Below are 13625 nucleotides of genomic sequence, written 5' to 3'. Positions count from 1 at the left end.
TTTGTCTATAATGGAGAAACAAGAGGTGGCTCAACTTCCCCACAGGCTCAAATCACCACGCTCTCCCCTAATGTTATAAGCTGCTCAGTAACTGAAATGTCCAAATTACCAGTGATATGACTTTTACACTCAGGCTGACATCTGTAAACAATTTAGATTTCCCACTTTGCACCTGACTACACGTATGTGGATGCTGAAAGGAAACCCATGAACATGCTGGGAGACCTTTGCATGCTGACCCAGGACCAGTAAACCTCTTCCCCTCCCTCATCATACACACTAAAACATTAAAACCAAACAACTAATGTCAAAATGTGCCTTCTACACTGAACATTAGAGACAGCACTGTGTCTTTACATCCTGTTCATTCCATTTTATACAGCTAATGGAGTAACTAGGTAGTTTTCTTTTCAAGCATACCGATTATTATCATATATTAAAGTTGAATCAACTATTTTAGTGCTGGGGACGTGCATACGGCTGTTTTGTATTGAGATATTACAGTTAATGATTAAATGTGGACTGTGATGTATTCAGATTATTTCATTGAATTGCATTTGTAATTAGACAGTTAACGTTGCTTTAGATGTGACAGGTTCACTGTACGTAAAGCACCTTGTAGACAGTGATTTACAAATAAAGTTATGATTGAAGGACGTGTTGTGAAACTGGGCCACAAAGCAGCGTTTGACTGTAGAACTGAGTTATAAGGTGCTTTACATGGTTAAACATAAATTAAAAACACTTTAAAACAGAGGCAAATAAAATCAAGCAGTTTAAAAGGACAAAGTTAAAAAGAAATGAGATTCCACAACAGTGATGCAGTTAAAATGGACATATACAATATAGAAATGCAATGATGCACTAAAATGAATAAAAGGCTGTTTTGTAAAGGTGATTAAAAAGATGTCTCTGAACCTGATGATGGGACCGCATTGCTCTTTGCAACATGTCGCGTTACAAAGAGACCGACTGTCTGATCTGAACATATTCCAGACTTTGTTAAAAAATGACCTGTGAATGAGAGCTTATTTTCAAATAATCAATTTACTTCACACACTTACAAACATGGAGCCTTGAGTACTTTTATTTTGTTTTGTCTACAGTTTGTGTCTTTTCTAAAATGTGAGGATGACTTGTCTATTGCAAAATCTACCTACGGGTACAAATAAACGCGCCTCAAACTCTGAGTCCGTGAGCGTAGAGACTGGAATTCAGCCTCAGTTCACCAGCTCATACATAACTGTGTCTGTGTACGGTGGCTTTTTTCACTGAAATCTGCTGCCAGCTGTTGCTGATGAATGAGTGATGAGTCTGACCCAGAACAGAAAAGTCCGGGGATATAAAACCAAAACGAGCTGAAAGATGCTAAAACTCTCTCCTGAGAGCCATTGTACATGATTGTAGGAAGCAGCTTTAAAATAAATGCACATATCAATGGATACATATTTGTAATACAAAAGCCTTGGAAGACTTATTCGACTCTCTATTAAATTAATATAAACAGTGGTACAAAATAGATTATGTTAAATTAAACCAAAAATGCGATCATACAGTTTGTGTGCGTCACACTTAGGGATTGAATAATAGTAGTGTTGCCAACTTTGTCACTATGAAATAAGGGACAAAAGGTGGCCTGCTGCAGCAGCGCGGGTATGGTTTTGTGTGAATAGCTTAATTAAATATCTGGTAGGTTTAATAATAGTTTACAGCAGGTACCTTTAACATGGTCCTTTAATTGAACCACTACCTGTTACCTCTTGCACTGTAGGTTACTGTAGGTTGGGCCGGACTCTATCTTCCCATCCACCTTGAAGCACTGTGCTGATCAGCTGTCTCCGGTGTTCAGACATTTTTAACACCTCACTAGAGTCATGCCATGTGCCAGCCTGCTTCAAAGCCTCCACCATCATCCCTGTCCCCAAGAAACCAAGGACCACTGAACTAAATGACTACAGACCCGTCGCCCTGACCTCTGTGGTAATGAAGTCTTTTGAGCGCCTTGTGTTGTCCCACCTTAAACCCATCACAAACCCTCTCCTGGACCCCCTGCAGTTCGCCTACAGAGCAAACCGGTCTGTAGATGATGCAGTTAACATGGCCCTTCACTTCATCCTCCAGCACCTGGACTCCCCAGGAACCTACACCAGGATCCTGTTTGTGGATTTCAGCTCTGCTTTCAATACCATCATCCCGGCGCTGATGCAGGACAAGCTCTCCCAGCTGAATGTGCCTGACTCCACTTCCAGGTGGATCATTGACTTCCTGACGGACAGGAAGCAGCACGTGAAGATGGGAAAAAATATCTCTGACTCCAGGATCATCAGCACCAGTTCACCTCAGGGCTGCTCAACGCTCTGAAGACAGTGGAGATGGTCATGGACTTCAGGAAGAGCCCAGCCCCACCCTCCCCCGTCATCCTGTGTGACTCCCCAGTCACCACTGTGGACTCCTTCCGCTTCCTGGGCACCATCATCTCCCAGGACCTCAAGTGGGAGCTGAACATTACCTCTCTCACCAAAAAGGCACAGCAGAGGATGTACTTCCTGCGGCAGCTGAAGACGTTCAGCCAAAGACAATGATGGCAACTTGTAACTCACGACTGATCAGCTGTTTCTGCTGTCGGCGTCTTGACCGGTTGTGCGGAGTTCTGCATGCCTGCCAAGAATTTCATGCACCTCGCGGCTGGTGACGCTCATTTGTGCTGAGAAAAGAGGTGGATGCAAATTTTGGCAGGTTACCTTCATCATCTGTTCTGCCAAATTATGCATTCACCTCTTAAAGGTCCTTTTCAGATACTTTGCTCTGCACACTGATCAAACGGGGTTATCAACGCATATTTTTGCTGAATCTCAATGAATGCTACTACTGAGTGTAATAAAATATTAACGACTCTAAACGTTCATAGAATAGGCTAAATAATCATTTATCCCCATTGATGAACCCCACAAAGGATATTGTAGCGTTTAAAAGCATTATTTAGAGGTGCATGCAATTCTCGGGAGGCATGCAAAACTCGCATAATACCAGATATTCCCATTACGTACGGAGACATGGCTAGTAAGAGTTTGCCCGTTTGAAACACATTTCTGGGACAAGAGAGGTCACGTATGGGACAAATCAATTAAGCCTAATATAAGGGACATCCTGGCTAATACGGGACAATTGGCAACCTTTTTATAGCCAGTCTATGTTGGCAACCCTAAATAATAGTGAAAATAAATGATTGCACTTCTTGCTGGGGACCCCCTGATCTAGCATTTTAGTCAGCCACACACCTAGAGTTCAGTGGCGACAAAACGTAGCAAATCGTTTATTTCAACAGTAACGGTGGTGCCTTGAACACCGTTGTGTACGCAAGCGTGCTGATTTTTACTGCCTTTTTAACACCGGTGTGTTTACAAACTTGTCACAACTGATTGGGTAACATCTCTGACACGCCCACCAAACTGGAGAAAACATGAGCAAGTTCCATCTCAAAATGTTTTTCACCAGTTTGCAACGTTTTCAAGCAATTAGGCTCAGTGTATAAATGTGAGTGTGAGAATGTGAGAGGATCCAAACAATGGTTTAATCAACATTCTGATGCAATCGTTTGGCCTAAAACCCAGCAGGTTTACACTTGAAGGGAAACACTGGAATGCATTAATACTCAACACATCACAAGATAAAGGAATAAACAAACAAACAAAAAAAAGCGTTTTTTGACCGGAACAGACCGGAACCGCAGCATGCAATGTTGGACCGGAAGTTAGCAGCTGTTCAAAACAAAGTTGGCAGGGTTTAATAACGGTTCTGTTCGCGCTTTTGTGGCGTCAATAAATAGAAACACACGGTGTTAAAAACACAAGAGAGCCGTGTTGAACCTAGAGGAAGAGTCTGTAGTTAAATAAAACGCTACTCGGCGAACAGAGCATGAAAACTAAGCTCGGAACGATTTGCTCCGTTGAACGCAACTCGTGTAACAGACCGGAAGTTCGGTGTAACAGACGCGATACAGGAACGGAAGCCGGGAGGAGAAGCGCCAGAAGAAAGATGAGTCAAAATGTTGTCACTGCGAATTAAACGGCGTTTATTTAGTGTAAGAAAGACCGCGTCGGGGCTTCAGACAGCCTCCCGGTGTACTTTAAGTAATGGAGTGACGGAAACGACGCGCGTGCTTTGACGTTTCTTCATGGCTTTCATGTGTGTTAATTTTGGCACGTTCCTGGAATTATATTTCGGTTTCGCGTTTCGTTGAACCTGTTTCCGGTCGCGGTACGTATACCGCAGGTGAAGACATGGACGCGGTTCACAGGTACAGGTATATGGGCTTTTACTACATCTAATAAATGCCATACCATTTAAATATATTAACATTAAATAAATAAGAAAGCTGGGGATTAATTAAACCACCCACAGCCCTCTTTATTGTTAGTTCTACTTCTCAAATGTAGATTTTTTTATATGTTGTGTTTAATAAACTAAATGTGAGTCAGGGCATCATGAAATCATAGGTAAAATAAGCGAAGTTATTAACTTTAGTGTCAAACTTGTGATCTGTGAGGTTGCTTCGGGGACAAATAGGCCCTTAAATCTCCTCCTCTTGTTACACCATTAATCAGAATCACCTTTAATCACAAGGTATGTAAACACATAGGAGGACTTTGACTCCGGTTTTACATTACTCGGTGTTCATACACAAAACAAGCATAAACTCAACAAAAACACAAACTACAAAAAATCAACACATGCACAAAACCATAAACAGACAATAATGTAGTGAAATAGTGCAAAGGATGCTGGAATAAATACATATTGTGCAGTAATTATGCAATATTATATGTACATGAGGTAGGTGGATGATAAATGCAGTATGTAAATTATGAACAGCTACTCAGTTGGTTATTGCACAGGGATTGTTCCTGAAACTGTGTGTCTGAAGTCAGCTGTGTGGGATCTGCAGTGATGTTTCCTGACTCTGGACATAATACCTGAATGGAGGACAGGTTGGCACCAATGATCTTTTCTGCAGTCTCTGTAGGCTGTCCATGTCCTGTTTGGTGGCAGATCCAAACCAGACAGTAAACATGTTAACCGTGTTCCTAGATTTTATATAACACAAACTAATTTAGCAATTAATTTGATGCAACAAAAAAATTTAAGCTTTAATAGGAGGTAATATAACAGGCCCAGTCTTAAGGCTGTTGTTATGTTAATTGATATAACACTTTGAGTTATAATTAAATTACACAAACAAACTGCTGCACAGTGAGGCCTGCTAGAGAGGCCCGGTTGGTAATCTGGATTGATAACCATGGTTAGCATTGTGGGTCATAAGTTTATTATTAATTTAAAGTTGTAAAGATTTAGACCTTCTATTGTTTGGGAATGTCTCATTTGACATGTCAGCAGAGAACAACAACATGTCGTCAAATGAATTCATCTTAATGTTAAATGTACCTTTTTAATCTTACTGACATGTTTGTGTTTTATTTCTCTCAGTGGGACTGGCGTCTTCTACCAGGCGATGCCTGCTGTCGGAGCCGATGGAAAGAACATCATGAAACTGATTCCTGTACAAATGGTCAACGGACAGTTTGTCCAAATTCAAATAAGCAAACCCAAAACTGATCCTACGCCACAGAAAGCTGTGAGCATAAACTTTGCAGCGTTGAATCCTTCTGCCACTCAGCAAACTGTCAGTAATCAGTTTTCCCTCGTGAATGGCTCTGCTAATCAAGTAGGTTTGGATCTTGGAAATCCACTAAACAAACATCCATCACAGAAACAGACTGTATATTTCAAGGCAAAAGTACCTCAGATGGCAACACCTGCAGCTAACTGTGGGAATTCAGTAAGACCTCCAAAGCAACTCCCAGTGACGGTTAAATCCCCGGCCCTCCCAAGAGGACAGTACCTTCAGATTCCCCCCAATGCACAAGTCCGGACAGTCCCAGCATCTGAACTCCCTCTGGGTATCAAGAAACAGATTTTCACTTCATCAGCTAGCTCCCCTCCATGTTCAGGCCTGCCCAGCGTGGTTTACGTGTCACCTATCACCACCGTGAATCAGGGCGCTACTCCACCAGGGGATTCTGCACTTCAGAAGCTGCTTTACAATACACCAAACAAAACTTCACATGGATCAGTAGGCTCAAAACCACGTTTAAAACTGATTCCAACGGTTTCACAAAGGTCCAGCGGCCCCTTAAAGTGGGTGATTGAAGAAGAGGACTGCTCAATGGCTCCGACTCCTGACTTTATGAAGTCTCCTTCTGTTACTTCAGAGATCCTTAGGGCTGTGGCAGAGAGAGAAAACGCCACCAAGCACCAGGACGTCATCCACAAACCGGCATCTCAGCCGAGTCCGGGCAGAGGTGGGCAAGAACAGGAAAACGCCTTGGTCATGTGCAACGGGAAGGTGTTTTTTGTGGCCAAAAAGTGCAGCCTGTCACCTAAAATGCGAAAAAGCCACGTGCCCACAGCAGCAACAAACAGTTATGAGTTCAACAAAACTGCCGTATCTTCATCCCAAACATCACTCTGGTCAGCTGCACCTAAATCAAAGCCGGACTTCAGGATTATCATTCCAGATGAGTCTGATGAAGTGATCGACCTCTGTGATGATGATGCTCAGGATGACTCGTCTCAACCAGCAGCAGCAGTCCCTCCTCTGGATGAAGATAATGTAATATTTGTGTCGTATATTCCACCCAAATCTGAGTCTGGATCAACACAAAAGTCGAGACTAAAAACACAAAAAGCACCTCTGAATGAAGCAGATCAGACGGCCGCGAGCAGCTGGAACAGTGACACGGAGCTAAAGAGTCTGGATGGTACAGGTGACTGTGGAGGCAGACAGGAAGTCGACGACCTTAGAGATAAAATACCTGGCCAGAGCACTGTGCAGAATGTGACGCATGTCTGTGGCTCAACAGTGGTGAACGTGCACGATAATGAGGGCTCAAACACCAGCAGCCAGCCGAGCTCCTGTACCCAACAGCTGCAGAGCGTGGAGGGTGATGCAGCAGATCCCAGCAGCTCTGACAGACACAAAGGAAGATGCTCTCCTACAGAGCAAGACACCCACAACATGGAGGTGAGGGCACTTAATTACTTTGAAAAACTCTTTGATAGAAATGTTTTCATGCACGGAATTGTTAAGATACTAATTGCACAGTCAGGGTGGAGCATGTCACCACGCACCACATCTGTACACGCACAATGTTATCATCCTAACAGGTAAAAAACAAAAAAAAACAAAGGTCCGTTCACATTACACTTCTGTCCTTTAAAATAGTAGCTTTAGTTTGAACTTCCTCTGAAGCCAGCGCGAGAATTAAATTCATGCATACGTTTCCTGTTCAGGTGCAGCTGGTAAGCTGACACTGATGCACTGCGTGTGGATTGGTTGTTAAAGGTTGTAATTCTAGCGCCTTTCATCATAATATTTAGTGCATTATCACACTCACACACTGTTTACTGTCTGTGTCATGCCAATCAATATTTATTTATTACACATCATTTATTCACATCACAGCCTTTTTTGGGGCAGAGTGCGGAGAAATGTTAAACGGAAACACAATGTTAACTGTTTAAAGGAGACCTATTAAACTGCTTTTCCAGACCTGTATTGTAGTTCTGTAACTCCTGTATGGCAGCTTTGCATGACTCAAAGTTCAAAAAATATTTTATTTTCTTATACTGACTCTTCATGTAGGGCTTCATTTCAGTCTGTCTGAACAGGCTGTAGATGCTCCTGTCTCTTTAGCATGTTACCAGTAGTGATGGCAAGTTCGTGGCTTTTGACAGACTTAAAATCTCGTTCATTAAAATGAACTAATCTTTTTTTTGAGTCATTTCGTTCATTTGAACTAGGCTGGTTATTGTGGCGCTGCAGCCCTCTAGTGGGCTATTAAAAAAACAGCGCTGTTCTCAAACACGGAAAGCTGCCTGGCTTGCTTTATTTGACAAAGTATAATGCACAAATTCACCTCTTGATTACTGTATATCACAATTATATAAACCCCCCTGGGCCCACAACCAAATTCAAACCATATAAAAACCACAGAAATATGTTGTCAATATGTAATCACCACTACTCCAGCTAAATCCTTCCATTGTCACAATCTTTCCTGAGTATACAACCTGACCAGCCATATAAAGGCTTATTTATATAATTACTATCATTATCTCTGAAGTGCTCATTCAAACAGCAGCCTAACGTCCCTATAATAAGATACACTATATGAATAAATACTTATTAAAATTGAACCAATTTAATTATAATCATGGATCAAGCCACCAAGTTCTTACAGAACTCCAAAACAGAGAGAGGAAACAAGAAATATTAACACATTATATAAACGCAGCAGTTTGGCAGGTCTGGACGCAGAGTGGGCCACATCAGGTCCGGATTCTGCGGACAGAGAAACACACATGAGCTCTCAAACACTGCAGGTTGTTCCATCAGTCAGGAGCTGTTAAACAACAGCACGACTCTGTTGGTAAATAAAAAGGAAAAGTTATGTTGCGTTCTCTGGCGGACCTGGATCAGCTGTTAGCTGTTTACAGGGCTAACGCTAACGTTGCTATGTGGCTGTGTTTTAATGTCCGGGTCTGTTTGTTTTGGAGAGGAGACGACCTCTGAGGTAATTCGGCTCCCGGTCGAACTCTGTCAGGGCTCTGAAGTGGAGCGGACCAAGAACAACTCTCATCAGCTGTTAGCTGTAATGTTAAACACTAGCAGGACTAAAGTTACGGTGCGGCTGTGTTAAAACTATAACTTAGCACAACATCACTGCGCTGTAATAATGTTATGCTTTATAAAATGTCACATCATTAACAAAATAGCTATATGACAGTCCAGTGACTGTTACCTGACTACAGACTTGCCTCTCATTCTCCAGCGGTGGTAGTCACTCAGCCTGCCGAATGAACGAAAGACTGAGGAGGACCCATGTGAGTCGTTCATTCCTGCTCCACAGTAGCTGTCACGTGACAAATGACTCAGACCTAGAGACCCACAGTTGAGAGTCGTGAACTAATCAGTTCTGTTTCCTGTGCTGCCTGCTTACCACAGCCCTGTAGCTGAGCTGTCATGTGACAAATGAACGACTCAAACAGACCCACAGTTGAGTCGTGAACTAATCAATTCTGTTTCCTGTGCTGACGGAGCCCATGCAGCTGCCGTGTGATGAGTGAACGTAAGAGAATCTCCTCCCGAGTCATATACACAATTAGGTCTTATGAACGAAACGTTCATTGAACGACACAACACTAGTTACCAGGCTGCTGTTGTTGCTGGGCGTAACAGGCAGACTGAGCCTTGCCATGCCGTTAGTGTGAGAGCACATGACCATATATGGCACACCGGCTCCCTCTGGCTCGGTAATATGTAGAACGGAGCCGTTGGTAGAAAAAGCACTTCAAAACAGAGCATTCAGAACAGGAGGAAACCTGAGGTTTTTGCTCACAGTGACTTCTTATAAATGCTTTAACCTCATTTTTTGAAGCTTTGGCCATGTTTAACATGAACATCCAACACTGTAACATTGTAGATAAGTAATGTGGAAAAGCATAATAGGTCTCCTTTAAGAAATTAAAAAGTTTCAGTTGTTGAATTGAGTTTATTGGCTGGCACTGTTATGCGGCATTCAGACCAAACGCAAATTTTCTCCTTGCGACGCTTTCCTTGCGTGAGTATATTCGCTGCAAGTGTTCACACACAAGGCGAGAAGGCGATTTTAACGCGATAACGTGAATAAACACAACTTGCCATTACTATAGCTGTATGAATCCTAAGTAAACATTTTGCTGTGATTAAATAGCAATAAACGGATTAAACTGATGCCGAAATAACTACAACATGATGCAGATTTGTTAAACATATGAATTCATGCTTTGTCAGGTCTGTCAGCAAGACAGCAGGACAACAACTTCTAAAATGCTTGTTTTCTGAATGGAGTTTGCATCGATCAGGGCTATTCTATGCTAACTTGGTCACAGTAAAGTAGATAGCTGGAATGAAGTTACAGACACATGTTTTCTGAACTCACCAGGTAGTTCAACTTCCTCGCTTTCTTTTCTCCCAGCAATGTCCGGTTTTTATATAAATATGAAGTCGTAGTCTGACAGAGCTAACGACACTAACAGCAACAGTGGAACCGGATGTGCACGGAAGCTAGCTGTTGAAGCCCCAGTGAAGATAAATCAACGTTGTAATCCCAAAAACTAAAGTAAAAAGCTAATTTAATAAAAGCAGTTAACTCTGAGTTCCTCCCGCGAGTAAACGGTGTAGTTGTCAGAGCAGAATCCAGACCGACTACGGGGGTTTATTTGTCTAAAGGTTGCAGTGCTGCTCCCTGCTCCCCTCCCCCAAGTTTAGCAGCTCTCAGTCGGCCAGCAGGTTTTCAATACCCCGCTCTGCCCGGCCCTCTCCACACATCGCTCTGAAGCCGTCGGTGACGTACGGACAATCTCAACACTGATAGGCTATTGCGACTCAGTGTCATGCGACTTTCTCGCTTGAGTTGAAAATATTCAACTCACGCGAATTCCTTTGCGTTGCCTTCGCGTCGTCGGGCCCGCCCCCTTCGCGTCACTTTGCGCCGCCTGCATTGGCTTTGTATATAACAGTCTGCAAGCACCATTAGGCCTGTCCTCTCTGAATGTAACCTGGGGCAAGTTCAATCTCACATTTTGCAACGGTTTCAGATTGAACAACTTGTTTCCTTGAAATGTTGTGCAACATTCCGCAAAGGGCTTCGAGGTATGTTTTCTCTTGTTTGGTGAGCATGTCAGAGTTGTTACCCAAACAGCTGAGACATGTGTTGAAAAGGCAGGAAAATGCAGTGTGCTTGCGTATACAACAGAGTGTTTAAGGCATGTTGAAACAGTGGTGCCCCATGACTGTTTGCTTAGCTGTGATGTCTTGCTTGATGTCATAAAGAACATCAGCATTTTAATACTGTTATTTTTAGCATGCTTACATTAGCATGTAGCTTGTAGGCTTTTTTTATATATCGTTTGTATTTTAAAGAGTGTTATTTGTTTACTTGCAGACAACAAGGACGACACCAGAATCCCGTCAAATAGACGACCTCCTCCTGAGACGGATATTTGGGATAACAGCTGATGTGAAAATACGGCTGCAGAGGATCGATGAAGCCTCCACTGGGTCCGTCTATGCAGATCCTCCACAGGAGTCAGCGGAGGATCATCAAGAACTGACAAGCAGGTTCACAGAACTGTTTTCACAGGACCTTCAAAGTCCACATGAAACCAACAGCTGTAACGGTCTCATCGTTGTCGGACCTCCGGAACAGGAACCGTCAGCAGACCATCCCGCTTCACTTCCTCACACAGACAGTGAAACCTTTAAATGTTCCCATTTTAAACTGAACACACAACACCTTACAGGTCAAAGTTCACCTGAAGAATCATGTGATGTGGAATCGGAGCCAGTGATTGGCTATGTGGAACCCATAGAGGAGGACTTCCTCAGCGCCGATGAAAATGACATCCCCAACTCACAAGACGCCGCAGTCCGGCCTCAGGCTCAAAATCATGTGGATCTGAGTACGAACACCAGGAGGATGGGAAGAATGAGGAAACGCACGAGGTGTCCGTGTTGCATCCCCAGCGCCAAGTCAGAGGAGCCAGAGAGGAAGTGGGCGTGGACGGCAGAGCAGACTGGCAAAAAAGGGGGCAGAACAAAGGGTGTGAGGAAAGAGGTTAAAACATCCGGAAGGATCAGCTGTCTGACAGCAGAGACGCAGCAGGTGTGTAAGACGTACGAGCTTCCAGCCGGTGGCACTTTATCGTCCATGGACTCTGACGAACTAACACGCCACGAACAGATCAGGAGACTCAGAGTGCTTCTGAAGGAGAAAGAGGCCGCTTTAGAACTAATGAGGAACACATGACCGTAGACTCTACTATACTAACAGATGTTTTGTTCTAAAGTTATTGAATTTATCTTTATCATATAATCTGCTGTTGCTCAACAAGGACTAGCCCAAGTACTGGCTTCAGCACAGCGTCATGGACATACCTGACCTGGATGAACCTATGATGGCCTTTAGTTTCACAGTGGTGTGGTACACAGGTGTGTCCAAAGCTGGTATCTAAATTGTGTATATATTTATAAACTGTATAAAACACTGCCTCCATTTCCATTTTATCACCGCGATGCTAGAGCCCATTGTCTTATGAAGATGTACTTTACTTATCCCTCTTGGGTTAGATGGATTGAAAATATTTAAGAAATAGTTCCACCATTCCATCCACACTGACTCCGACCACCATGTCTGGTGACAAACTCACATAATTCTGCGTAGGGTACAAGTATTTTCCCATCACTGCGGAGCTCTATATATTCATAGTTAGGCTCTGGCGATATCAAGGTGTTACAGTATACCAGGTATTTAAGAACCCCGACAGTATTACTGTCAATCCCGTCACAAATCCAGATGCTGCTCTTTCAGTCTCAGCTTCACATTTACTGCTGAACTTCCCTGCTCACCTGTTCCTCGGCTCACCTGCCACTCGCTTGCTCTCAGAGTCAGTGTGGACTCACATCTAGTGTGAGAAACTGAATGCTTCAGATTTAGTTAGTCATTAATAAGCATTTTGTATTTAAGGTATTTATCTTTAAAACAATGAGTGTGTAATGTAATTCCATTTATGTTTATGAAATACTAATATTTATATTTTGTTAGAGTACTTGTGCTAATAAATGCATTGGTTGAAATAATTCATGTGGTCTTGTAGACCGTTGTATTATTACTTCTGTTACTGGCCACAGGGCCTGAGAGCGGTGAAGTTGGGTCACTCTGGCCGTCAAATCTTTTGGTCCAATTCTTTAAAAGCAAGATATCTCTGACTACAGGCCAGACGTCCACAGTGTTTACTGGGTGTGGAAATCAGTGATTCATCTTTCTTATATGTATTCCTGTAAAATCAAACTTTCTTTCAGTCGTGCATTAGAAATATTGGGCTCTGGGTCATATTACAGAGCCACACTTAATCTTAATGGTCAGAAGGTTTTATTTAGTTTAAATGCTTTTTCCTGTTGCTGGTTGGATGCTGTGGATCCTGATGGTGTTTCACAGCTTCCTGCAACTGAGCTGCAGTAATGTACTTTTGAGGTTTTGCTGTTCATCCATAGTTTGTCTTAAGATCCAACCCATTTCTTCTACATGAAAGAAATGTTTTCTACAGAAAACATTTACTGCACGAACCAGCTCCACCCCAGAAGATGGTGCGAACCCTGTTTGGTTTTTCAAATAAAAGCACAGCCTGACATTTCTGTTGTTTATTAAATATCCAGACAGAGCAATAGTAGTTTGACTAAATCACCGTGGAGAGAAAACATAAGTAAGACGTGTCCTCTGTCAGACTTCTGGTAGGCGCTAGTGATGGGCAAAGCGAGGCTTTGTGAAACATTGAAACGTTTGAAGCAATTGTGCTGGAATTGTCGAGGCTTTGAAACACTTCGACACCTGTCTCCACGGTGACACTTACTGGTCACTTCTGATATCGACACATCTTGGTAATGGTTTCATTGAAACAATGATTGACCTGCGTTTACAATTCTAAACGCCTTATCAATACATGACCAACAGGATTTCGGAGAAATC

General features: G+C 42.8%; 1 protein-coding gene across 3 annotated transcripts; it reads left to right on the top strand.

The window, feature by feature from the left end:
• Positions 1-3854: 3854 nt before the first annotated feature.
• On the top strand, positions 3855-12741 carry lrif1 (ligand dependent nuclear receptor interacting factor 1). Of its 3 annotated transcripts, XM_046055841.1 has the most exons (4): positions 3855-4303; positions 5485-6824; positions 6921-7081; positions 11046-12741. In XM_046055841.1, the coding sequence occupies exons 1-4, from the start codon at positions 4281-4283 to the stop codon at positions 11907-11909; spliced, it is 2388 nt and encodes a 795-aa protein (XP_045911797.1). In that variant the 5' UTR covers positions 3855-4280; the 3' UTR covers positions 11910-12741. The 3 variants fall into 3 exon arrangements, with proteins under 3 accessions (XP_045911797.1, XP_045911796.1, XP_045911795.1); XM_046055840.1 differs by having other exon boundaries at positions 3857-4297; positions 5485-7081; XM_046055839.1 differs by having other exon boundaries at positions 3857-4303; positions 5485-7081.
• The last annotated feature ends 884 nt before the right edge of the window (positions 12742-13625 follow it).

Source organism: Micropterus dolomieu, linkage group LG08 (assembly GCF_021292245.1).
Source record: "Micropterus dolomieu isolate WLL.071019.BEF.003 ecotype Adirondacks linkage group LG08, ASM2129224v1, whole genome shotgun sequence".
Classification (NCBI taxonomy): domain Eukaryota; kingdom Metazoa; phylum Chordata; class Actinopteri; order Centrarchiformes; family Centrarchidae; genus Micropterus; species Micropterus dolomieu.
The sequence above is the reverse complement of the archived record's forward strand: the minus strand, read 5'-3'. Positions and strand labels throughout refer to the sequence as shown.